This window comes from Malaclemys terrapin, chromosome 1, assembly GCF_027887155.1.
Source record: "Malaclemys terrapin pileata isolate rMalTer1 chromosome 1, rMalTer1.hap1, whole genome shotgun sequence".
Taxonomy (NCBI): domain Eukaryota; kingdom Metazoa; phylum Chordata; order Testudines; family Emydidae; genus Malaclemys; species Malaclemys terrapin.
This window is the reverse complement of record NC_071505.1, coordinates 213,730,067-213,756,160: the sequence shown is the minus strand read 5'-3', so window position 1 is coordinate 213,756,160 and position 26,094 is coordinate 213,730,067. Positions and strand designations below refer to the sequence as shown.

Genomic DNA, 26,094 nt, shown 5'->3' with positions numbered 1-26,094 from the left:
CACACAGTCATAGGTCTTGGAGAAATGGGAACTGGGCTTCCTATCCCCTACCTCTTGCTGTCATGCCTCTTCTGCTACAGGATTAATAATTTGATTTTCTATCAGTTTATAGAAAACAGTGCATAATCTGAAGTTATGTCAGAGATGGAGACTTGAGGATTTTATTAAGCGGAAAGCACATAGTTCTCATTCTTGTTTAGTCCTTAAGAACCCAATTAAAAAACTCCCCAGAAAGTTTGTCCCTGAAGTAAGAAACAGCCATAAAACTATATTTAGCAGAGTTGTTCCCTCCTTCTCTAGGACTTTAGCTAGAAGGCTCAGGAAGCCAGAATGAGGACACCAACAGCTATGGTGGGAAAATGGATGGAATCCTTTAGGTATCAGAATTATTTGGAAGATATCAAGACTTGCAGAACATGATTCTAAGAACTCTGAAGGGAGGGTTCTCTGGAAGAGTATTACATTCAGTAAGATATAGAAACCAGGACTCTAGCTAAGCAGAAGGAATGACTATAGAGTCAGATGTGGATAGGAAAAATAAAAAAATACATCTCTTTGGTTTTGCGAGGAATTTTTCAGGATAGGAAAAAAATTACTTCCTGAACAATAAACAAATGCTAGATCAACTTTGGGAACAATCATAGAATCATAGAATCACAGAATATCAGGATTGGAAGGGACCTCAGGAGGTCATCTAGTCCAACCCCCTGCTCAAAGCAGGACCAATCCCCAGACAGATTTTTACCCCAGTTCCCTAAATGGCCCCCTCAAGGATTGAACTGACAATCCTGGGTTTAGCAGGCCAATGCTCAAATCACTGAGCTATCCCTCCCCCAATGGCCCAGAATTAAGCTTTGTCTATTGAGAGCTTATACTGCTGGCAAGAATTAGCAAGATAAAGTGAATACTGGGACAGAACAGGTATAAATCAATGTTTGCACCATTGGATGAAGTGGGATAATGTTATCCAGCTCACTTTCCTCAAAGTTAATATGGAGGACATTCCTTTGGTAGGAGGATAAGGTGCAGCTATTCTGTACTATTCCTACAGAGAACAGATTAGTCTTCTAAAGTAAATTAGTGGGTCTGATCTGGGACCTCTTCATAAAGCAGTCACATCCCATCATGAGAAATCTGTGTTATTTGTATCCAAGCCCACTAGAATCAGAGGGATAAGATTTAGAGCACAGGGAGTGGGTACCTACAGCACCGTGTTTCTAGATTTGGTCCGACAACATGGCTTTTAACAACTAAAGCCACCTTCTAGGTAGGAGCTGTAGGTTTATGTATAAAGAGAAGGAGTCTTAACCATGCCCCCCCCCCCCCCATTTTAACTGCAACTGGCTTCTTGCACGTTACAGAAACAGGGGCAGACACATTCTTCTGGGATCTGGCTGCTACAAAATCATTTGCAAATCAGACAGAGAGCTCAAGTAATAAGGGTAAGATCACCCAAGGTAGTAACACTTTTAGCATAATTGCATCTTATCTGGCCTAAAGCCCTTGAGGCAGAATGAACTTTCTGTCAGATGAAGCACTGATGAGAGTTTTATTCCCATTTAGACACCTCTCCAGATGATAGCTCAAAAATCTAGCATTGAGAGCAGAAAGACTCAGAGAATCCAGACTGCAGTTCCCAAGGGGAACAACTGTTTTCCTCTTTGCCTCCTCCATTTTATTTTAGTATTAACCCCCACCACACAAATACACTCTCTCCCCCGAAGACCTAGATAACTGGGAAAACTGAACTAAGGAAGGATATGGAAACAAGAGAAGGAATTCAGTCACTTGTGTTCATCTCTGAGTGAGGCAAGGATGACTGGGTTATTGAGATGGACATCTGAATTGGCATCCCAAAACCTTACAATTTCAGTGGTCACTCATGCAGGTTCAGCATGACAAACAGAAACCCATTAAGTTGTAGACTGAGTCACTCAATCAGTTTAAGATAGGTCAAAATTTCTATTTTAAAATTACTGGACTTGACAATATTGCTTTAAATCATGAACTCCGTTTTCCATCTTACTGCAATTTACATTGAAAACTAGACATGGACAATTTTTTTTTTTTTTACGACAGTTAGTTTTCAAATGGGTTTTTTAAAAACATATAGGCTCAAATGTAACCTTAAATCTTGTATTATGCATTTTTTAAAAAAACTTCAGCCCTTCTTTGAAAAAATCTGTTTCGTACAATAAAGGCTGCAATATTGAACAAACAAACATCTGATGGACACACAACAACAAATCAAGGCCACTCTGCATATTGACTGTGTGATCAAGAGTATGCTATTCTCCATTCTGCTTTTTAAAGTACCTGGAAATCATGGGCTATGTATATTTCAATATTTCTTTTCTCATGGAAGTGCAGCTGTCAGGGAGTGCCCAATATCTGGCATACCAACCTTGTGGCAGTTGCTTTTTTTCTACTGGAAGCACTATCACACTTTTTTTAAAAGCAACTTTCACAGGGAAGCTTATATAGTCATAATTTTAAATGGCTAATAGTTATAAAGATAATAATAATGCTTAGCATTATTATTACACTGTTGAACTGCTATATAAAATATTAACTAATTCATACATTGCATTTACTACAGTAGATTCTTACTTCTCTGGTTTTAGATCCCTGTATATTATTCCAAGACTATGTAGGTGGTCTAAAGCAAGTGCTAATTCAGCCAAGTAGAATTTGACATCTTCTTCTGTGAACATCACCTGAAAAAGCAAAATAAGAGATTTTTTTAAAATCCTCCATGCTAGTGAAAAACCACAAGAACATCAACTGAATGAGCCATTTGTATATGTGCATTGTTGTTGTAGCCATGCTGGTCCCAGGATATTAGAGACAAAGTGGGTGAGATAATATCTTTCATTGGACCAGTCTGTTGGTGAGAGAGAAGCATTCATTCTGTTGGTGAGAGAGAAGCTTTTGAGCTTACACACAGTTCTGTGACCTGAAGAAAAGCTCTGCATAAGTTTGTCTCTCTCACCAACACAAGTTGATCTAATTAAAGATATTACCTCATCCACCTTGTCTCTCAGTCTCCTGTATAATCAATCACGTCTCTTAAGGGCTAGGGCTGTCTTTATTACATTGCTGGCATGTGCATGTGGAGTGGGTATGAACTCTTGGATTTGGGTACTCTATTTTTTCCACTTTTCTAAAAGCTTGTGCTGTGGACTACAGCTGGTCAGTTACCAGAGAAACTGGTCTGTCAAATAAATTATTCATGGAAAAATGGCAACTTTTTAGAATAGTTAATGCAATAAATAGTATATGACTAACTCTGATATGGGCTCTCCAAATTACATGCCCATACATTATGTAATGGAGCAGAAGGCAGGTGCAACGTGTATTCCTTCCCTACACTATCGGCATCATATCAACTGTGCGCTCAGTCTCTACTGGCCGTAGGAGGTGGAATTACAAAGTCCACTTTTGAGCCCTGCCTCCCAGCCATTACCCTAAAAGCAATAGGCCATGGGTTTACATGGATGACTGACAGCAGTGTTTGGACCAAATTTCTGAGGAATTAAAGGACATGGTGTTTAAAAAAAAAAGTCTAATAATGGTCCAATCTAACGCCCCCTGGAGTCTTTCTTTTGACTTTAATGAGAGTTAAGCCACATCCTAAAGCCACAATTCAACACACTACTTAAACACATAGCTAGCTTTAAGCATGTGACTAATCCAAATGACAGCTGTGGAATTACTCTTGCTCAAAGTTAAGCATGTGCTTAAGTAACTTGCTGATTCAGGGCCTTCATAAATTTCTTCTGTAGCGGGCACCAGAGAAACTGGATTATATAAAATGACCACCTCTCTCCTGTGTTGAAACAGAATGCTTTCAGCAGCAAACCATTCTCAAAATGTGTAGGATAATCATGTCTAGTGCTAGGAAGGAGAGAGTACTGGAGTTTGGAGGTATGTTGCTGACAATTGAAAGGCCAGAGAACCAGAGGAAGGGAGACCCAGAGACGGCCACCAGCATGAGCCGAAGTACCCCAAGGGAAGGAGGGGAGACCGATCCAATAGAATCAGACCAGATTGGCCCACACGCAATCAAGCCTATGACCCACTCTATGCGAACGTGAGAGAGGAGGTAGTAGAAGTTAATGGCGTGCCAGCAGAAGGGAAAACAAAAGGCCTACGGCCGTACTATATAATAAAACAGGATCTGTTGTACTGGATAGTGCCAATGGGGCGGGGGGGGGGGGGAGGGGGAAGGTAGTAGAACAGCTCTTGTCCGTATTAGAGTTAGCTCCCAGTCATCTATTTGAGGGACATTTAGGAGCAGATTAGACCCTGGATAGAGTCCTAAGGAGGTTCTACTGGCTGGGAGTACATTCAGAAGTCCAGCGCTATTGCACCTCCTGCCCAGAATGCCAATTGCATAGCCCTCGACCTCAGTTAAGGGCCCCATTGGTACCCTTGCCTGTAACTGAAGTCCCTTTTGAAAAGATAGCCATGGATCTAGCAGGCCCACTAGAAAGATTGGCCTGGGGCCACCGAAGAATACTCGTCATCCTGGACTACGCTACACTGTACCCAGAAGCCATTCCTCTAACAAACCCCACGTCCAAGGCGACGGCAGAAGAACTGGTCCAAGTTTTTGCTAGGGTAGGCATCCCTAAGGAGATCCTGACAGACCAAGGGACTCCCTTCATTTTGAGAGTGATGAAAGACTTATGTATCCTGCTCCACATCCAAACCTTGTGGACCTCAGTCTGTCATCCCCAAACAGATGGTCTGGTCAAGCAATTTAACCACACTCTCAAGAGCATGATCTGAAAGGTGGTGACCCAAGACGGAAAAGACTGGGATACCCTCCTGCTGTACCTGATGTTTGCGATACGAAAAGTTCCCCAGGCATCTACTGGATTCCCCCCCTTCAAGCTACTGTATGGACGCCACTCACGTGGCATATTAGACATTGCAAAGAAGGAATGGGAGGAACAACCCAACCCGGGGAAGAATGTCATCGCACACGTGACCCAGATGAGAGAACGAAAAGCTGAAGTGACCACCATAGTACAAAGGCATTTGGAGAAAGCACAAGATGCCCAGCTAACCTTCTACAACCGTCGGGAAAAAACACAGAAATTTCAACCAGGAGAACGGGTGCTGATGCTGGTACCAACAACAGAAAGCAAGCTCCTGGCCAGCTGCCGTGGACTCGACTCTGAGATCGTGGAAGCAGTTGGGGAGGTGAATTATAAGGTGAAGTAGCCAGATCACCGAAGGCCAGAGCAGATCTACCACTTCAACTTACTGAAACCCTGGCTCGATCGGGAGACGTGCCTGGCTGTCCTGCTGGTTCCATCCCAGGCAGATGGCCCACAAGGGCAGGGAAGGATATCCCCCAAACTAGCCCCAGAACAACGAATGGAGGTCGTCGAGATGATCCAGCAGAACCAAGACGTGTTCTCCACACAACCAGGCCATACGACGCTGATCCAACACCACACCGTCACCTGTCCCAGAGCAAGGGTGTCGATAAAACCATATCGCATGCCAGAGGCAAAAAGAAGAAATTAGGGCGGAAGTAAGGAAGATGCTGGAACTCGGGGTTATTGAGGAATCCCACAGCCAGTGATCCAGCCCTATTGTCTTGGTCCCCAAGCCTGACGGCACCCTGAGGTTTTGTAATGATTTCCAGAAGTTAAACAAGGTATCCCAATTCGATGCCTACCCGATACCACGAATCGATGAGCTGGTAGATCAGTTAGGCAAGGCCCGATACCTGACCACCTTGGACTTAACAAAAGGCTACTGGCAGAACCTCCTGGCTGAGGATGACAAGGAAAAAACCACTTTCTCTACACCTGACAGCCTCTTCCAATATATCATCCTACCTTTCAGGCTCCATGGGGCCCCCGCGACTTTCCAATGATTGATGGACAGATTACTTTGACCTCATACCAAGTATGCTGCCACCTATTTAGACAATGTGGTAATCCATAGCCCTGACTGGGAGACACACCTGGGGAAAGTGGATGTGGTATTAGATGCTCTTAGACAGGCCAGCCTCATCGCTAACCCATCCAAATGTGCAATAGGGCTAGCCAAGGCCAGATACCTCAGGTATGTAGTCGGAAGAGACCTGGTGAAACCCCAATGGAACAAAGTGGAAGCAATACAGGAATGGTCCCGCCCGACCCGCAAGAAGCAAGTCAGCATTCTTAGGGATAATGGGGTACTATCGTCGGTTCATCCCGCCAAGAGGGCAGCGCCTCTGACGGACCTGATAAGAGCTCGGGGCCCAGAGATAGTTAAGTGGACTGAGGCAGCGGAAGAAGCTTTCACAGACCTGAGGACAGCCCTTTGCAGTCATCCAGTGCTCATAGCCCCATATTTCAGAAAGGAATTCATCCTACAGACGCGTTGGATGTAGGACTTGGGGCTGTCCTTTCACAGATGGTGGGGGATTCCTTCCTCAGCTGGAAGCTCCTGCCCAGGGAGCAACAGTATGCCGTAGTAGAAAAGGAATGCCTAGCAGTTAAATGGGCCATGGAGATTTTAATGGTACTACCTACTTGGGCAGCAGTTCACCCTTGTTATGGACCACGCCCCACTCCAATGGATGCACACAAACAAGGAGAGGAATGCATGAGTGACTAGATGGTTCCTATCTCTACAATCTTTCCACTTCCGGATATAGCACAGAGCCAAAAGCCAACACAGCAACACGGACATCCTGTCACTACAACACTGTCTCTTGTCCCAAGTAGCCTAACCCCGTGGTGTTAAGGGAGGGCTGGGGGGGGGTTGGGAGGGGAAGAAGAGAAGGGAAGGAATGGAATGGAATATGTGATACAGCAGGGCCAGGGAGCAGTGGGAGAGTAGTAGAGGGGAGATATATAAGCCCTAAGCTAATTAAGGCGTGGTTCCCTGTAGACTAGGGAGGGTTGCTACAGGTTAATTGGAGCACCTGTAGTCAATTAAGGGCCTGCCAGTAATCTAAAAAAAAAAAAAACCCTGCTTCAGGCAGATAGGGTGGTGCGAGGAAGGAGAGAGGACTGGAGTTTGGAGGTGTGTTGCTGGCAACCAAAAGACCAGCGAACCGAAGTAAGGGAGACCCTGCCCCAGCAGGGCAGGGAGACTCCCTTCCCCAGCGTCAAGGATCAAGGATAACTCTATCCAAGAGGGAAGAGGGTAAGAAACCCACAGGGGTTGACAGGGTCTGGGGCTCAGAGTGAGGAGCAAACCCAGACCCCCTTCCCTGCTTCCCTCCTCTACCACTTTCCTGGGACACTAGCAGGGGCAAGGAGTGGCATTTAGCCCCCCTGCCAAGAAAAGCGCAGGACCCACCATACCAACATCAGCCATTTTGCAACAGGAGCCAAAGAATTTGAAAGTAGTAGTGTCTGTTGGTCTGAGCATGCGCATTTGCTCTGCTTCCTGGTTTCGTTCAAGGCTAGAAAGGATGAGGCGGATCAACTGCACCCTCAGTTCCTTTGCCACTGCAAACTGAACAAATCCTTAGCAGAGGGGAAGGTGGATGGGATTGGAATGCAGATAGGGACCACACATCTTGAAGAACCTCCAATTACAGGCAAGTAGCCTCCTCTTCTTCGAGTGATGGTTCCTATTGTATTCCACGGAGGGTGATTATCAAGTACCACCTAAGTAGGCGGAGGATATGAGGAAGATGATAGAATGGTTGAACGGAGGATAGCTGTGCCAAACGAAGCATCCATTGCAGAGTCTTGCACTAGGTGTAACAGGAGGCGAAGGTATGTACCGAACTCAATGTGGCTGTCCTACATATATCTGGAAGTGGTACATCATATGCAGGGCAGCTGTAGTTGATACATGTGCTCTTGTGGAATGAGCCCTCACTGCAATGGCTAACTGATAGAACGTAATGCAACCTGAAACCCACTTAGAGATCCTCCGTGTGGAAATCGCCTGCCCTTTAATCCATTCAGTTATAGCGATAAACAGTTTAGGGGACTTACTAAATGGGCTTGTCTTCTGCAGGTGGAAGGCCAGGGGTCTGCGGACACTGAGGGAGTGAAAGTGCCACTCCTCTACCGAGGCGTGAGGCTTTGGAAAGAAAGCAGATAAGTGTATAGGTTGACTGAAATGAAAATGGAATACTATCTTTCATAGAAACTTGGGGTGCAGAGGCAGGGAAACTTTGTCCTTAGGGAACATGGTAAAAGGGGGTCAGCCATTATGGCCTCCAATTCTCCTACCCTTCTCATAGAAGTAATAGCTACCAAGAAGGTGACCTGCCTGGAAAAAAGAGACGGGGAACATGAAGCCAGAGATTCGAAGGGCGATTTCATTAACGTCAAGAGGATGAGGTTGAGGTCCCATTGGTGAGTGATAGGTTGAATGGGTGGATAAGTTCTAAAGAGGCCTTTCCCAAACCTGGAGTCAATAAGAGTAAACACAGAACATCCTTCCACAGAGGGGTGAACTTTCATGGAATTGAGTGCAAGCCCTGATGTCTTCAGGGACAGAAAGTAGTCTAACAGAAGGGGAATGTATGTCCTCTGGGGCGAGACCCCTCTGCCTGGCCCAGGAGGTGGAATACTTCCACTTGGCCTAATAGAAACATCTCATGGAATCTTTTCTGCTACTCAAGAGGATGTCTCGAACTACGGACAAACAATCCCAATCTAGTGAAAATGCCCATACAAAAATCAAACTTGGGAGGTGAAGTGTTTGCATATGGGGATGCCTGATCCTTTTGACACGTTGCGTGAACACTTCTGAGAAAGCTGGCAGCAGAAGTGGGGGATTCGCTGACATACAGAGAAGTGGGGAAACCAGAACAGGCCAGGCCAGAATGGGACTATAGAATAACCATGGCACTTTCCTGATGGATCTTGTGGAGGACACCCAGCAGCAGCGATAGTTGGGGAAAGGTGTAACTGATCTGGTCTGATCAGTGAGCATTGCGCTGAGACCCCCTTTAGAGCACAATGCTTCACACACAATGGCCATGGGGATCGTCATGAGGACTGAGATCTAATAAAACATAATTGCAGAACTATTCCCCAATATATGGGGTAGATGGCAAATCAAAAGAACAATACTGTATAAAATCATGAGTAAAATGTCATGTGGCAGAACTACAAATTAGGTTAGGCAGATACACCAATAACTTACAGGAATGAGCCTTAAGTCTCTCTGGGACATCTCAATGAATAACTTGATCCACTTGACACACAACACATTTGTGGGAAACAGATTTAAATCCCAAATAGGGCCAGCTCCCATACTAGTGAAAACACTAACCAAGACCCTTAGAATTTCTGTATCTGTGGAGTGGCTGAAGATGGAAAAGTCACTAGTAGGAAGGTGATATACTGAGAGGCCAGCAAGGAGCATGTAAATTGAGGACAAAGAGGCTCAAAGTTTTCAAATATAGCCAAGGGCCCAAGTAAGTGGAGCAAGCTGAACCTAGAGTAGCTTGCAGGAACTGTATTGTAGACCAGGGATTCTCAACCTTTTTCTTTCTGAGGCCCCCAAACATGCTATGAAAACTCCACGGCCCACCTGTGCCATAGTAACTGGTTTTCTGCATATAAAAGCCAGGGACAGCATTAGGAGGTAGCAAGCCGGGCAGTTGCCCAGGGCCACATGCCATAGGGGACACCGCGAAGCTAAGCTGCTCAGGCTTCTGCTTCAGCCCCAAGTGGCGGGGCTCAGGGCCACAGGCTTCAGCCCCATGCAGTGAAACTTCAGCTTTCTGCCCTGGGCCCCAGAAAGTTTAACACTGGTCCTGCTTGGCGGACCCCCTGAAACCTGCTCACGGCCCCGCTGGGAGCCCTGGACCTCTGGTTGAGAACCACTGTCGTAGACTCTTTTGCAGAAGATGAAACGTTTGGCAGATGGTAGGTACAATTGGGCCACCAGAAAGGCATGAAACATGATTTGGGATTGTGGTATAAATATAACAACAATGTTTCTGCACACGATTGGCAACAGCTGTGTAACTGTGGCAGCATGGGTAGCAGCAAGGGCTAGCCTCCTGAGTATATATCCTGGGTACTGGGCATGGTGTTGATAGCCTGTAGATTGATCTAGCTAGATCAAAGCTAGATTCTTCTTCATATGACTGATGTAAATGTAGAACAACACTTATAATTTTACATTTAGATGGCTAAGCCAAATAATTGAGTCTGGAGTAGTAAAGTGTACTGCTGTGATGCCTCCTTCGTATTTGTGAATCGGGCATCAAGTTGTTATATGTTCCATGGTGTTCTGGGTGACCACAGCTGCACACTGGAGAGTCTTTAATTTTCCATTTGTGCAGCAAGTAGCCACATCTACCATGGTTTGTGCAGATATGATTTAGGGTTGCCCATGAGAGATCAAAGCCAGGGATCTTCTATGTTGGATCTTTCACAAGGTGTTTATTTGTGACTTTCTGTGAACTCCGTTTGGCTTTCCAAGCTTCTTCAGGGTTGAAGTTGCATTATAATTATAATTAATGGAGATCTCCCATCTCCTAGAACTGGAAGGGACCTTGAAAGGTCATCAAGTCCAGCCCCCTGCCTTCACTAGCAGGGCCAACTACTGATTTTGCCCCAGATCCCCAAGTGGCCCCCTCAAGGATTGAACTCACAACCCTGGGTTTAGCAGGCCAATGCTCAAACCACTGAGCTATCCCTCCCCCCCATTGTTGAAGGTTACCTATACAAGCTGCAATCACACCTCTTGATTGCAGTGTAGTCAGACAGACACCACTGCATCAGTTTGGCTCTTGTTTGGAAAGTTCTCTTCATGACCATAAGGGCTAAAAACGTGTGAATTTTTTTTAAAGCTTAGGATAAGGATTACAAATCTTGCTCACCTCAAGCTTATAAAATGCTCAGCACTTTCGGGAGGGGGCTAATAATAATACAGATTAATTTAGCATAAATATAGATGTCAATAAATACACAAACTACTGCAACTAACAGTCTCCCTGTATAAGCATATTTCTATAGCTCTATATACTTTTTGAGGCAAGTTATTTAAACAGGTTGGTGGTGGGTATATGAGAAAGCACAAGAGCAATATGGGAAATCTAATTGCTGGAGTGTACCTCAGGAGTAACAAATTAACAACATTCTTATGACAGCACTCTTTCAAAGCTAAACAAACAAAAATTAAAAAAACCCAAAACCGCCTGAAGAGCATGGATAGAAATATATTTTTATTTCTAAGATCTGTTTAATGAAAACCACATTTTTAATAATTAAGAACATGAAGGTAAACTCTCCTGATATACCTCCCCAACACAGATCAGTGAAAGACAACGTTTAACCATATGTTTAATGTGAAAAAATTGTTTACCTCTTTGGATAAGCGTGTAAACAAGTCTCCTCCCCTGAGAAAATCCAAAATAAGGTATAGCTTTCCTTCTGTTTGAAAAGCTGAAAAGACCCATTAAAAACAAATTCAATAAGCAGCTAATTCGTACTTTTACCAACGACCAGAAGAATAAGTTTACCAGAATTTACCATTGTTCCCATTACCAAAACAATGACTCTCTCCTAGATTGAAACATAGTCACTTAAAAGAATTAAATAAATTCTACCTTTAAAACAAATCAGTGTCATGTCAGAAGAAAAAGATAAATGCAGATCACCAATAAACTTTATGCCACTGAAAACTTAGCTTGGCTAATCAGCATTCCTTTTCCAAATCTTGATAATAAAACAGTTAGATTTAAGTGAGCATGCCAATACATTTAACGTACATCATGTATGTTAGTGTTATGAGATAGTCAACCTAATACGGAGATATATTACATTGTACAGTAATCACATGGAAACAGGACTGGACAAAACACTGAAGAATACACTGTAGGGAATGATATTAAAGGGGCACTATCAACTTAAGAACAAAAAAAATCACTTCTGTCTGAACATTTTGTAGCAACTATTGTTACAAATAAAACTTTAAATTGGTATAACTGAAAGATAAGAAAATATATTTCTATTTCTGCAGTTTGTTTACTCTGTGCAGTTAACAGAATATTGCAGAGAGCCATTTTCACTCTTTCCTCTAAATAACTGAGTTGCCACTGAAATCAATAAGAGTATTTCTATTGACTTTGATGGGAATGGGACTAGACACTTTTGTACATGTTAGTCTTTATAGCTCAATTAGGGATGGAAAATATTTTAAAAACAGAAAAGTATGATAGACAGGCGTAGAAACTGAAATCTTTTTTTAAAAAAATACAAGCTAGATTTAAATTGACATACGTTCCTTTTATAAAGGGATGGACCGAAGTCCCCGTTTCTGCAAAAAATTACCCATGTGCTTAACTTTATGTACTGAGAATAGTAAAACTGATTTTAGGGTGACTATTCAAAGTGTGTAAAGCTAAGTATGTGCAATACATTTTTGCAGGATTGGGGTTTAGATGACCAACTCTAATTTCTATGATTCTTTGTAAAGGTATTTGAATTTTTGTCACCACAGTGACAGACAAATAATATTTCATCTTTTATAACTCACCATAATGTAACTTGACAATAAAAGGATGATTAACTTCCACTAAGATGTCACGTTCCATTTTTGTCCGAACCCGATCTCGAACTACAATATGAACACAAACTATAATTCATATTGAGAACAGACTATTACTCTTACATTTCCCTAATTTACTTCTCCTTGTATATTTTTGGTTTAATTATTACAACTCTATGCCATTCAATAACATCCATGCAAAGGCAAATTTGTGAGACTGTGTGGAGAACCTACTTCACAATACATTGTTTCCTGAAAATCTCACTAAAAACGGACTTGCTCAAGTCAAGTTGTTGCTACTTGAAACCTAGAAAAAAAAAATTAAAAATCTGTAACCAAGAACTCCAACAGCACTATACTCTGATCTACACACATTTTTGTACTATATCAGTTTAGAAACAGAGTTAAAGTGGTAGAACACACTGGTGTGAATGCAGGTTTACTGTACAAAGCATACCTTATAATAAACTTAATAAACTATATTGAAAGAAGTAGCTTTAAACCAAAAGAAGCTGAACAAAAATCTTTTAATTTGGATTTTTACAAACTATAATCAAAAGATATCCATCCAATGCTATGGCACCACTGAGACTCTTTTAAAAACACATATGTCAATCAATCTAGGCTATCAGTTTACTCCTGAATATGCTCCAAACACTAAAAGGTTGGAATGTGGTATAACAATGCATTCTGGCTACTGTAGCTGCATTTCCCTGAAGGTACTCTCCTACAGATAGAAGGTGATAAAGCACATAAACTGCCTGCAAGTAGAAAGCAGTCTTTAAAAGGTACTATTGCCTCTGACTCTGGACTAAGAAAATAGTTTACTGAAAGAAACGAAGATGGAAACGATCTAAAATGTCTTAGGCAAACCAACCGTTTATTTAAATGCAGGGGACATTCAATCTCAAAACACACAAGTTATTACTGAGTTGTTGTAATTAGTATTCAAAATGGATTAATTTCACAGAAGAGAATAATTTATTTACATGTGACTCTACTTGTCCTAAGACATAAATTGTAACAGAATCACATTCTTGAGTCTTAAGGTTCAAGCACAATGTTCTGAGTATTGTGGCATCCTCTATAGCAAGTCCTTGCCCTTTGGGTCATGGAATCCCCAGAGCCTCAGATGCTGGGAGAAGCAAAAACAAGGCAACATCTTTGGTCAGAAGACACTGTTGTATTAGTACTTTAATGCATAAGCTTAAAGGTGCATCAAAGGTCTCGTTTATATACAAAAATTGCACTGGATTAACTAAATCAGTCTAAGAAGGCAGTTTAGTTAAATCAATGCAACCCATTTGTGTAGTATCTTGGTTTTCCTGTCAGTTCTGGGCAATGTCTGAAGGCCAAGGACCCATCTGTGTCAATACTTCATGATTGTCAGGCACTGCAATTACAAGGTGTATGAAGGTCTGAATCTTAACTCCTAAAGAGATCTACAAGACCTCTCCCAATGTGCAGTCCCCCAACTTCCCAGAGGACAATGCGGTGTCTTTAGCCTATGCCTATTACTCACAGGCAGTGCTTTCTAGTGTCTAGAATCTACTGGATCCTTTTCCTGATGATTTTTGCAGTGCTGCTGCTGCAATCAAAATTCCTGCTTTTAACATAACATCTGTTCTACTGATGGAGATAAGGCTGTTACTCATTGCTCATATCCCAAAAGACCCAGTGATGATCTGAACACAACTTACTACCCCACTCAGGGCCACAGCCAGTCAGGAGTTTCAAAAATCACAGAAGTGCTTTTTAATGGGAGGAAACCAATGTCTAAAAAAGGATGTAAAGAATAGGACAAAGCTGCTGGAGGCAAAGCATCTTGTACACCACAAAAGAACTGTCAATCCCCCTCCAAAAAAAAAAAAAAAAAAAAATTCAAAATATAGATAATCATTTATAAACACTCAAATACATCAATTTTAATGGCCAAACTCTTGAAGGAGGAGCAGTCAGTTGAGAACTCTTCTGACAGCCATAGGTGAAAATGCAGTATCAGTTGAGGCACAAGCAGGGAAGAAATACACTGGACAGGGTGTTAACATTCTCAAAAATTCTTCATCTTTGGTTTGCCTAAGACATCTGAAAGTCTTGCACTTGAAGCTTAAGACCCAAGAGAGCAAATCTTTAATTTATATCTCAGTCATGGACTGTCGTTAAAAGGTAGTTATATGCCATTCTAAATTTTTTCTGGGAACAAACTGTTTCAGATGCTTTGGGTCTGGGATGAAGGTAACCTGCTCCTCTTCTAAGTAACACAAAGAAACAGACAAAAAGGAGAACAAATTTTCCCTTGGCATTTTCTCTTCTTTGGGACCAGATAAATAATATCACCAAATCTGGGCCATTGGTGACATAACTATTCAATATGAAGTTTTCTTGATAAAAACCCAAAATCCACTGTTTTAACCAAATTTTTGTTCATGATCCAACAGAAAAGTGACAGTTTACCCCAGGATAGCTGAGAAGAGATTCTACTTGCAGTTAGAAAAGATACTCTGATTTTTAGGAACATTAGATTTTTTCATTTTTCTTCCTCATGGTGTCCACAGGATAGACATAAGACTGTTCAGGTGCCTTAGTCTGTCGTTTCATTACTGATATTTAAGACAAAAAAATGTAGTGATATAGGCTCCTAAGGTTTTTTTTTTTGTGTGTTAAAGGAACCATTTTAAAAATAATTATAAATGAAAGCTAATTAGAGAATTTACCATATATACTCATTCATAAGCCGAATTTTATAGTAAAAAAGGGAAGCACCAGAGAAGGGGGTCGGCTTATGAACAGGTATAGAGAAGGAGAGGTGGGACACGGCCCCTCCTCCCAACAGAGGGAGCAAGGAGAGGCAGCACAGCCAGCAGAGACAGAAGGGAAGAGGCGGGGCCAGAGTCTCTCCGTTGCTGGCCACGCTGCTCTCCCCACAGCCTCCGAAGCAGCTGCAGCTCCAGGGCTGGCACGCTGCAGCTGTGCCGCTTGGCCCCGCCCCCCAGAGCAGGCTGTGGCCGCACCGCCCAGCCTGCTGGAGCGCCTCCAGCCAGGTCAAAGACATCCTCTCAGCCTGCTGGAGCACCTCCAGCCAGGTCAAAGACATCCTCCCCTGGCCCTCCGCAGATAAGGTGGGAAGGGATGGGAAGGGGAGAGTGTGGCGGTCCTGGGCTAGGGGTGGGATTATGTGTGTGTGTGTGGGGGGGGGGAAATCACAGGGGTTACTCCCCTGACTCCCAGCTTCTCCTCACCAAAAAAATTTCCCCACCATTTGCTGTCCTGGCCCATCAGGGTAAGCAGCTGGCGCACCGGAATACTTTGTTTACTTAGGTTTACCTCTGTGCCTGCGGACGAGATAAACAAACCATCTCGGCCCACCAGCGGCTTATCCTGATGGCCCGGGAGCCAAAGTTTGCTGACCCCTAAATTATAGGGTCAGCTTCTGAACAGGTTATAAAAATTTTCCATTTTTACTTATCCATCCTGGGGGGGGTTTCGGCTTATAAACGAACTGGCTTATGATCGAGTATATACGGTACTTATAAATTCTCAGAAAATTCATTCTATTTTGGAGCAAGTCCTATATTTTTGGAGAGGACATACATTAAAAAAAAGTAGTTAAATTCCTGCTTTAAGAGCAAACTTTAACTATGGAACCAGGTGTGGGAATTTTGATAATATATTTATGATTCCAATATGTGCCTCAGTTTCACTCTGTGCTTAGTATTGCTATGCTGTGAGTGTAAAGAGCAGGAGATATGAGGCATTTTGTCACGTAACTCTGTTGGGTGATATGAACAGGTCATTTATTACTGGCTGAGACCAACCCATATCAATGGAAGCCCCTACGAGACAAGGGAAATCCCAAGGAACGAACAACTGACATATCAATCAGAGGCCCCCAGCTTGGGTGGGTGGAGCACATATGAACTCAGGATGAAGGCAATGGAGGGAGGTGACAGGAGTCGATAACAACTGAGCTCAGGGATACACACAGAGCGCTCTCCTGGAATGAAGACAAAAAGACAAAGACAGAAAACCAAGATAGTTCCTACAGCGGCCTGGTCAAGGGAGCCCTGGCATTGGCCAGTATGAACTATATCTTGATGTTTGCTTCTTTATATTAATTTAAGGATTTCCTGATGTTATATTCCAGTCCACTATGGAACCCTATTCTGTTCTGAAAAGGCTGCCTGGTGTCACTGCAAATACTTATTGAGGTGTATTGATTCCTGAAGAAGGAAAAGATCTCTGAATAAGAGTCTATCCTGTGGGTCTATGAAAAGTAGAGATTCAATAATACAAAATATGGTATCTGGAAGACTACAGAATGTTAAGACTCCTATCCTTTTCCAGGGTTCACTGTGTGTATGGAGAGTGATTAGGGAAGAGGGAATACAATTAGCTTCTTCTTTTCTACAAAACATATAAGCACAACCTCATTATGTATTTATATTCCTGAATTTTTCTTTTCATAAAGTTGGTGGGTTTTGTTGTACAAAAATACTCAGTTTTTGTGACTATCATAATAAAAGAGGTATTAACAATGGATTTTTCAACATCACAAACTAAACGTAATTTGATCTCTTAATCTTCTCAACAAAAGGCAAGAAACTTTATCCACAAAGTTACACAGCATTTTGGAGAACAGAAATAGGCCATTTAATAAGTACACCTCTACCCCGATATAACGTTGTCCTCGGGAGCCAAAAAAATCTTCCCGCGTTATATGTGAAACTGTATTATATCAAACTTGCTTTGATCTGCCAGAGCACGCAGCCCTGACACCCAGAGCGCTGCTTTACCGCGTTATATCCAAATTCGTGTTATATTGGGTCGCATTATATCGGGGTAGAGGTGTATCTACTAACATGTCCAGGATCAAGTCAACTAACCAGAATGATGTAGCACAGCTATCTTCATGGAACATTTATTATGCCTAGGCAGTGCTTCAATAAGGGACATGGATTTTAATACTAATTATTTCAAGAAGGATTACTGAACTACATTATAATGAAGTTAGTAGTAAAAGGTTTAGAAATTTCATATCTACTGAACATGGGTTTCTGACAGGATGGCAACGAACAAGTTGATCAAAGGCTATCACGGAAAGAAAACTTATTAAAAATTCTACAAACGTGATGCTTTCATTCATTAATCCTTTTGTGTTTATAATACAAAGACATTACTTTTTGTCCTATTTGATGGTTTAGAATTTAAGTTAAGTATGTACTTGAAAGATCTTTGTTGAACTAACTCTTTTAACAGTATCTATATTTATATTTTTGTTTGCAAAAGATTAAGGTTTGGTACATATGTACATCAATTAAAGTAACCATTTATGAAAAGTATCACTTACCTTTCAGTGTGGCTTTTTTTAATACCTTCATTGCATAAAGCTGTCTAGCATCTGATCCTGAGATTTTTTTGACAAGAAATACCTGTATTCAATATATTAAAAACGTTCTTAAAGAAGATAAATATAAATCAAATCAGTAAACTTTGGTATCTAATTCTATTAATGGGGATTCACAGTTGTTTTTTTCAATAAAATTCTTATTTGTAACAAATAGCTTACCCAACTCTAGTACTGACCACTTACAGTTATCTTTGCCTGTTCACGTTTATACAGCTTGTGTACCTAATTACAAATGTCCCTGTTTACCTATCACATTTCCCCACCCCACAATTTTACTTGCATTTAAAAAACAAAAAATATTTTGGGCCAAATTTATCCCGGTTTAACTTAATTGATTTCAGAGATGAATTTGGTTGTGTCTGAAAAGTTGAGCCAATAAGCATTTAGAAAACAATTAAATGAAACAGCAAATTAAACATTCTGACCATTCTCTTCAGTTAAATTTTTTAAAAATATTTCTCTTCAAGCAGTTTCACATTTTACAGGAATTAACAGGAACATAACAAAAATGGTTATAAACAAGCTGCAGACATTACATATAGTTGGGATGAGTGGAAGAGTTAATTCAGAGAGGAAAAATATATAATGATTGCAAGACAAAACAACTGTTCATAAGTAATCAAAGGCAATAAATATATTAACCATAGTAATGGGCTTTTAAAAATATAGCATAAAATTGTGAGAAGACATGTGCCCATCTACACCTTGTTATAGTTTACTGTGATTGAATATCACATGTATTAGTAAAGTACTTCTAGACCCAACTGAAGTGTGTTTCATTTCCTTTTGCAGTATAATAGGATTTCTTGAGGGGGATTACGTTTTTAATATCCTTAAACCATTCAGATATGGAAGGGGATGTATTGATTTCCACTGTAGACAAATTCTATGTTTAGTAAGAAGGAAAGCCAAATACACAAACCGTTTTATATTTGTGTTTTGGTTCACTTATGAAAAGACGTAGCAGACAGGTCATGGGGTAAATGGGATTTTCTGAGTGATAATTTAGTATTTGCTATGTACCACTCAGGGTAAATCTGAAAACAGAGGGTGCTCCCACATGCTTGTGCTAGTGACCTGATAGAGATACGACACTAGACAATTAGAAGTGGCACAATTGTTATGTGAATCAAGTTTTATTGTTTAGTACAGTAAATTATATGTAATAATTTTGGGCCCAGCTCTCATGTACACCAAAACCTCTTTTGATGCCAGTGGATGCCAGAGAAATATAAACAGGGCTTAGTGTTAATGAGAATCAGGTCCTTGTAGTTATTATTGCCCCAAAATTATGAGTTATTACTATTTAAGAATTGCCCAGGCATCAAGGCCTTTTAGAAATTATAGATATCATAATTATGTCCTTCATGAGTTCTCAAAGATAACTGTTAATGGTTCTGAGACTTTTTTTTGTATCCTGGATTACTCATCTGTACCCGAATTTAGAGATTTTCATATGATGACTTGGGTAGGATTCCTTGACAAAGAAACAGGCTAAAGACAAAGTACCTTTGGGGTTTGTTTCTTGTTAAGCCAAGGAATTACATATTCAGGTGAACGGCAATGCTACTGCCAAAATTGCCAAAAAACATTTCTATTTATTCAAATAAATTAACTTTTTTTGGTGGTGTTTCGTAAATAATTAGAGAACAGATGGGAAAAAATACTTAGAAAGAACAGGTATTGCACCTTACTTGACAGTTAGGCATAGATAGGATGTCCTCATCTCTCTCCAATGAGAAATTTTATCCAGGACTGGTATAGAATTAAAGTGTAATAGGGTGTTAAAAAAAATCTTGGTTTATGTTTATGATCAGTACCTAATCGGGATTCTAATACTAAGGAGGAATTGGAAAGTACTGTTGGCTCATATGATATATTTCAATCTTCCTTCACTTGATTGTGAGCCTTGCATATCTCCCAAATGCAGTTAAGGTTTTAAATATTCACTTTTGCACTCACTGAAATAAGTACCTGAAAAGGTTATCTGCAAGCAGGGCGATCTTGCTTATGATGGTAACTGTTTTAATGCCCCAAACATTAAGATTATTATTGAATAAGATTGCAAGTGGTTCTATCAAAATTTCAAGGTGAATTGAAGATAAGGAACAGTTCTGTCTTGTCCAAATTTTGATGGAGGTTGTTTGGTAGAAACAACCCTGTGGGGTTACTGAATATCATTAGGGCTGTCGATTAATCACAGTTAACTCACGCGATTAACTAAAAAAAATTAATTGTGATTAAAAAAATTAATTGCAATTAATCGCAGTTTTAATTGCGCTGTTAAGCAACAGAATGCAATTGAAATGTATTAAATATTTTGGATTTTTCATTTTCGTATATATTGTATTCTGTGTTGTAACTGAAATCAAAGTGTATATTATTTATGATTACAAATATTTGCACTGTAAAAATAACAAAAGAAATAGTATTTTTCAATTCATCTCATACAAGTACTGTAATGCAATCTCTTTGTTGTGAAAGTGCAACTTATAAATGTAGATTTTTGTTGTTGTTACATAACTGCACTCAAAAATAAAAATGTAAATCTTCAGTGCCTACAAGTCCACTCAGTCCTACTTCTTGTTCAGCCAATCGCTAAGACAAACAGGTTTGTTAACATTCACAGGAAATAATGCTGCCTTCTTCTTATTTACCAGAAAGTGAGAACAGGCATTTGCATGGCACTTCTGTAGCCAGCATTACAAGGTATTTGCGTTCCAGATATGCTAAATGTTTGTATGTCCCTTCATGCTTTGGCCACCGTTCCAGAGGACATGCTTCCATGCTGATGATGCTTGTTCAAAAAAAATGCGTTCATTAAATTTGAGACTGAACTCCTTGGGGGAGAACAGTACGTCCCCTGCTCTGTTTTACCCGCATACTGCCATACATTTCATGTTACAGCAGTCTCGGATGATGACAGCACATGTTCATTTTAAGAACACTTTCACTGCAGATTTGACAAAACACAAAGAAGGTACCAATGTGAGATTTCTAAAGATAGCTACAGCACTTGACCCAAAGTTTAAGAATCTGAAGTGCCAATTTCCAAAATCTGAGAGAGACGAGGTGTGGAGCATGCTTTCAGAAGTCTTAAAAGAGCAACACTCCAAGGAGGAAACTACAGAACCCGAACCACCAAAAAAGAAAATCAACCTTCTACTATTGGCATCTGACTCCGATAATAAAAATGCATTGATCTGCACTGCTTTGGACTATTATCGAGCAGAACCTGTCATCAGCATGGATGCATGTCCCCTGGAATGGTGGCCAAAGCATGAAGCATGAAGGGACATATGGATCTTTAGCACATCTGGCACATAAATATATTGTGACACCGGCTACAACAGTGCCATGAGAATGCCTATTCTTACTTTCAGATAGGGTTGCCAACTTTCTAATAGCACAAAACTGAACATCCCAAGACCTGCCCCTTCCCTGATGCCCCACCCCTACTCACTACATTCCCCCTCCCTTGGTGGCTTGCTCTCCCCCACCCGCACTCACTTTCACTGGGCTGGGGGAGGGGGTTAGGGTGCAGGAGGGGTTGAGCGCTCTAACTGGGGGTGCAGGCTCCGGGGTGGGGCCAGAAATGAGAGATTTTGAGTGCGGGAAGGGACTGCAGGTTGAGGTAGGGGGCTGGGGTGTGGGAGGGGGTATGGACTCTGGGGTGACGGTGTGGGCTCTTCGGTGGGGCTGGGGATGAAGAGTTTGGGGTGCAGGAGGGGGCTCGAGGGTGGGACCAAGGGATTTGGAGTGGGGGAGGGGCCTGTGGGTTGAGGCAAGTGGTTTGGGTGTGGGAGGGGGTATGGGTTCAGGGCTGGGGTAAGGGGTTGGACCGCGGGTTTACCTCAGTGGGTTCCCAGTCAGCAGTGCAGTGGGGCTAAGGCAGGCTTCCTGCCTGTCCTGGTACCATGCTGCACCTCGGAAGCAGCCAGCAGCAGGTCCGGCTCTTAGGCCTTGTCTACACTACGAGAGTAGTTCGATTTTACTTAAATCGAATTTTTGGAATCGATATTGCAAAGTCGAACGTGTGTGTCCACACTAAGGACAGTAATTCGACTTTGTGAGTCCACACTAACGGGGAAAGCGTCGACATTGGAAGTGGTGCACTGTGGTCAGCTATCCCACAGTTCCCGGAGTCCCCGCTGCCCATTGGAATTCTGGGTGGAGCCGCAAATGCCTTCTGGGTAAAAAAAAGGTGTCCAGGGTGCTTTTGGGTAACTGTCGTCATCCGTCCATCACTCCCGCCCTCCCTCCCTGAAAGCGCCGGCGGGAAATCAGTTCGCGCACTTTTCTAGTCAGTGACAGCGCGGACGCCACAGCACTGCGAGCATGGAGCCTGCTGCAACCATCACTGCAGTTGTGGCCGCTCTCAACGCCTCGCAACTTATCATACACCTTTCCCTGAGGCAGATGCAGAAAAGTCAGGCGAGGAGGCTACGTCAACGCGGTGATGGCCTGAAGTCTGAGAGTAGCACAGACCTCTCAGAAAGCAGGGGACCCAGCGCCGAGAACATCACGGTGGCAATGGGTCATGTTGATGCCGTCGAAAGGAGATTCTGGGCACGGGAAACAAGCACTGAGTGGTGGGACCGCATAGTGCTGCAGGTCTGGGATGAATCCCAGTGGCTGCGAAACTTTCGCATGCGGAAGGGAACTTTCCTGGAACTTTGTGAGTTGCTGTCCCCTGCCCTGAAGCGCAATGACACCCGGATGCGAGCAGCCCTGACTGTCCAGAAGCGAGTGGCCATAGCCCTGTGGAAGCTTGCAACGCCAGACAGCTACCGGTCAGTCGCGAACCAGTTTGGGGTGGGCAAATCTACCGTGGGGGTTGTTGTGATGCAAGTAGCCAAGGCAATCGTTGATGTACTGCTGCCAAAGGTAGTCACCCTGGGAAACGTGGAGGCGATCATAGATGGCTTCGCAGCGATGGGATTCCCAAACTGCGGTGGGGCCATAGATGGAACTCACATCCCTATCCTGGCACCGGAACACCAGGCCAGCCAGTACATTAACAGAAAGGGCTACTTTTCCATGGTGCTGCAAGCACTGGTGGACCACAGGGGACGTTTTACCAACATCTACGTGGGATGGCCGGGCAAGGTTCATGACGCTCGTGTTTTCAGGAACTCTGGTCTGTTTAGACGGCTGCAGCAAGGTATTTACTTCCCGGACCACAAAATAACTCTTGGGGATGTGGAGATGCCTATAGTCATCCTCGGGGACCCAGCCTACCCGCTAATGCCCTGGCTCATGAAGCCCTATACTGGCGCCCTGGACACTGAAAAAGAACTCTTCAACTACCAGCTGAGCAAGTGCAGAATGGTGGTGGAGTGTGCTTTTGGCCGTCTCAAGGGGAGATGGAGAAGCTTACTGACTCGCTGTGATCTCAGCGAAACCAATATCCCCATTGTTATTGCAGCTTGCTGTGTGCTCCACAATCTCTGTGAGAGCAAGGGGGAGACCTTTATGGCGGGGTGGGAGGTTGAGGAAAATAGCCTGGCTGCTGATTACTCACAGCCAGACAGCCGGGCGATTAGAAGAGACCAGCGGGAAGCGCTGTGCATCCGGGAGGCTTTGAAAGCAAAGTTCCTGAGTGAGCAGGGTAACCTGTGACTTTAAAGTTTGTGTATTGAGAAGCTAACCCTGCCCCCATTTCTTTGCCCAGTTAATGTTGACTATCCTATCCAGTTACATACCCCCTTCACCCCACTTCCAACACACATTTCAAAATAAAAATAGTTCTACTTTGTTAAAGCACACCGTTTTCTTTAATACTGTATTCGCGGGAATTTTTTAAAACTGGGACGCAGACTGTGGTGCGGAGCGGGTGTACTGTAGTGGCGCGAATGCAGCTTCTAAACTCAAGGATTGACAGGCTCCGCTGCGGTGGGATGGTTGTTTCAACGGAGCCTGTCACCCCTCCTGATAGGGACTGTGTGTATGGGGGGGTCTATGTGACTTTGTGGCAGGGGGAGGACGGTTACAGATCCCCTGCTGTGTGGCTCTGTGATCCTGCCTAAGGACCGCCGCTTAAGATCTGTAACTGCCCTCCCCTGCCACAAAGTCACAGAGCAACCCACCCCCCACCACATAACATGAAAACAACCTCCCAGACTAACCAGGGTAACTAGTCACTGCATCACTGCACTATGTATGTGCCCTGCTGCTGTGCCTGCCCCCGACTATATACCCTGCCAAAGGTGACTGTCCTGTCGAATTACCAACCCCCTATCCCCCCCTCCTGCAAAAGAACATGATGGAAACAGTAGTTAACAGAAACGTATTTTTTATTATCAACCAAACATGGAACTGGGAAAGTGAAACTTGGACGGGGGCTTGTGTCAGGCGGGAAGGAAAGAACTTGTCAAATTTTGGGGAATGAGAGCCTTCTGCTGCTCGAGCTCTCTGCAGGGGTGGAGTGAGAGTTAGCAGGGACTCTGCCGCCTCTCCTTCTGTGCACTTTGGGTGAGGGGAGTATGGGACTTGGTGGCGGGGGAGGGCGGTTAGAGATGGACTGCAGCGGGGCTCTGTCCTCCTGCCTCCGTTCCTGCAGAACATCCACAAGGCGCCGGAGCGTGTCCGTTTGCTCCCTCATTAGTCCAAGCAGGGTTTGAGTCGCCTGCTGGTCTTCCTGACGCCACCTCTCCTCCCGATCCATGTTGGCTTGGTGCATTCGGGTCAAGTTCTCCCGCCACTGGGTCTGCTGTGCTGCCTGGGCTCTGGAGCAGGCTATAAGCTCCGAGAACATGTCCTCCCGTGTCCTCTTCTTCTTATGCCTAATCCGCGCTAGCCTCTGGGAGTGTGATGACAGGCTAGGTTGTGAGACAGTCGCAGATGGGGCTGTGGGAATGGGAAAAAGGGAGTGAATTCCTCAGAAAGATAAATGTAGTTGTGAACAAAGAACATAGTCTTTCTCTGTTAACAAGACCATGCACAGCACCTCTCACATGCGCACTCAGCACAAGGTCGAATTCTCGGCCTTCGCATTCAGTGCCTGGGGTCTTGCACAGCACATTTGAGAACCGTGTCAGGACAACGGAATTTCTGTTGCAGGCAGACATGGTAAGCCGTAGACTTGTGGCAGCTTAAAACTTTAATATTAGCAATGGCCTCATTTCACATTGAAATCAATGTCAGTCCCTGCTGCCAGCAATTCGGCAAGCAGGAAGTCTGCTCCTGTCCCACACCCTCGCGGCTGTCCCTGGGAACGATCCCTTTCGGCTGCCCCTCTCCCGCCTCCACCGCGTGGCTGCAAACCAGCGGTTACAGTTCTGTAAAGGAACGGCAAAGCAGTCCCAACACTAACATTCCCCTACCTCATTCAAAGCAGGTCATCATGAGCGACATCACCCTCATGAGGATCTCTGACAGCGAGAAAGAGAGAATGCTCCGGGAAAGCCTGCAAAGACCAGGGCCGTATGCCGCCATGCTGTGCAGAGCAATGATTCCAGAGTACTTGATAGTCTCGTGGCGTGGCAACGTGTCCTACTACGGAGGACCCAATAAGGCCGCTCTCCCCAAGAACCTAATGCAGCGGATTTCCAATTACCTCCAGGAGAGCTTCCTCGAGATGTCACAGGAGGATTTCTGCTCCATCCCCGGACATATAGACCGCATTTTACTGTAGCTGCTGTAGCAGTGACTAACCAGTAGAGCGGCTTGGGCAGGACAATCATGCAAAACCGGACATTGCTAGATTTTTTTTCAATAGTTGCACTGCCCATGACTGAACCGTTAAGCTAATCAAACTAATCATGAGAAACCCATTTTTTAAATTGTTAATATTCCTGTTCTGTTACAAATAAATGTTTAGATTTTTACAACACTTACTGGCTGATCCTTCCCCAGATTCTGTGTCCGGGGTAACGGCTGGGGAGGGTTGGTAGGGGATCTCTGTAAGGGTGATGAAGAGATCCTGGCTGTCGGGGAAATCAGCGTTGTGAGCGCTGTCGACTGCCTCGTCCTCCTCATCTCCTTCCTCATCTTCCCCGTCCGCTAACATGTCCGAGGATCCAGCCGTGGACACTATCCCATCCTCAGAGTCCACGGTCACTGGTGGGGTAGTGGTGGCGGCCGCACCGAGGATGGAATGCAGTGCCTCGTAGAAACGGGATGTCTGGGGATGGGATCCGGAGCGTCCGTTTGCCTCTTTGGTCTTCTGGTAGCCTTGTCTCAGCTCCTTGATTTTCACG

General features: G+C 43.5%; 1 protein-coding gene across 3 annotated transcripts in view; it reads right to left on the bottom strand.

Annotated features, from left to right (window-relative positions):
* RPS6KA3 (ribosomal protein S6 kinase A3) overlaps positions 1 to 26,094 on the bottom strand; it is a 128,720-nt gene that overhangs the window by 52,389 nt on the left and 50,237 nt on the right. For all 3 annotated transcript variants that reach the window (XM_054006407.1, XM_054006417.1, XM_054006425.1), the window contains 4 exons: positions 17,834 to 17,915; positions 12,475 to 12,555; positions 11,302 to 11,381; positions 2,611 to 2,717 (listed from right to left, as the gene is read on the bottom strand). In XM_054006407.1, the coding sequence (XP_053862382.1) occupies positions 2,611 to 2,717; positions 11,302 to 11,381; positions 12,475 to 12,555; positions 17,834 to 17,915 (350 nt within the window). The remainder of the gene's footprint in view (positions 1 to 2,610; positions 2,718 to 11,301; positions 11,382 to 12,474; positions 12,556 to 17,833; positions 17,916 to 26,094) is intronic.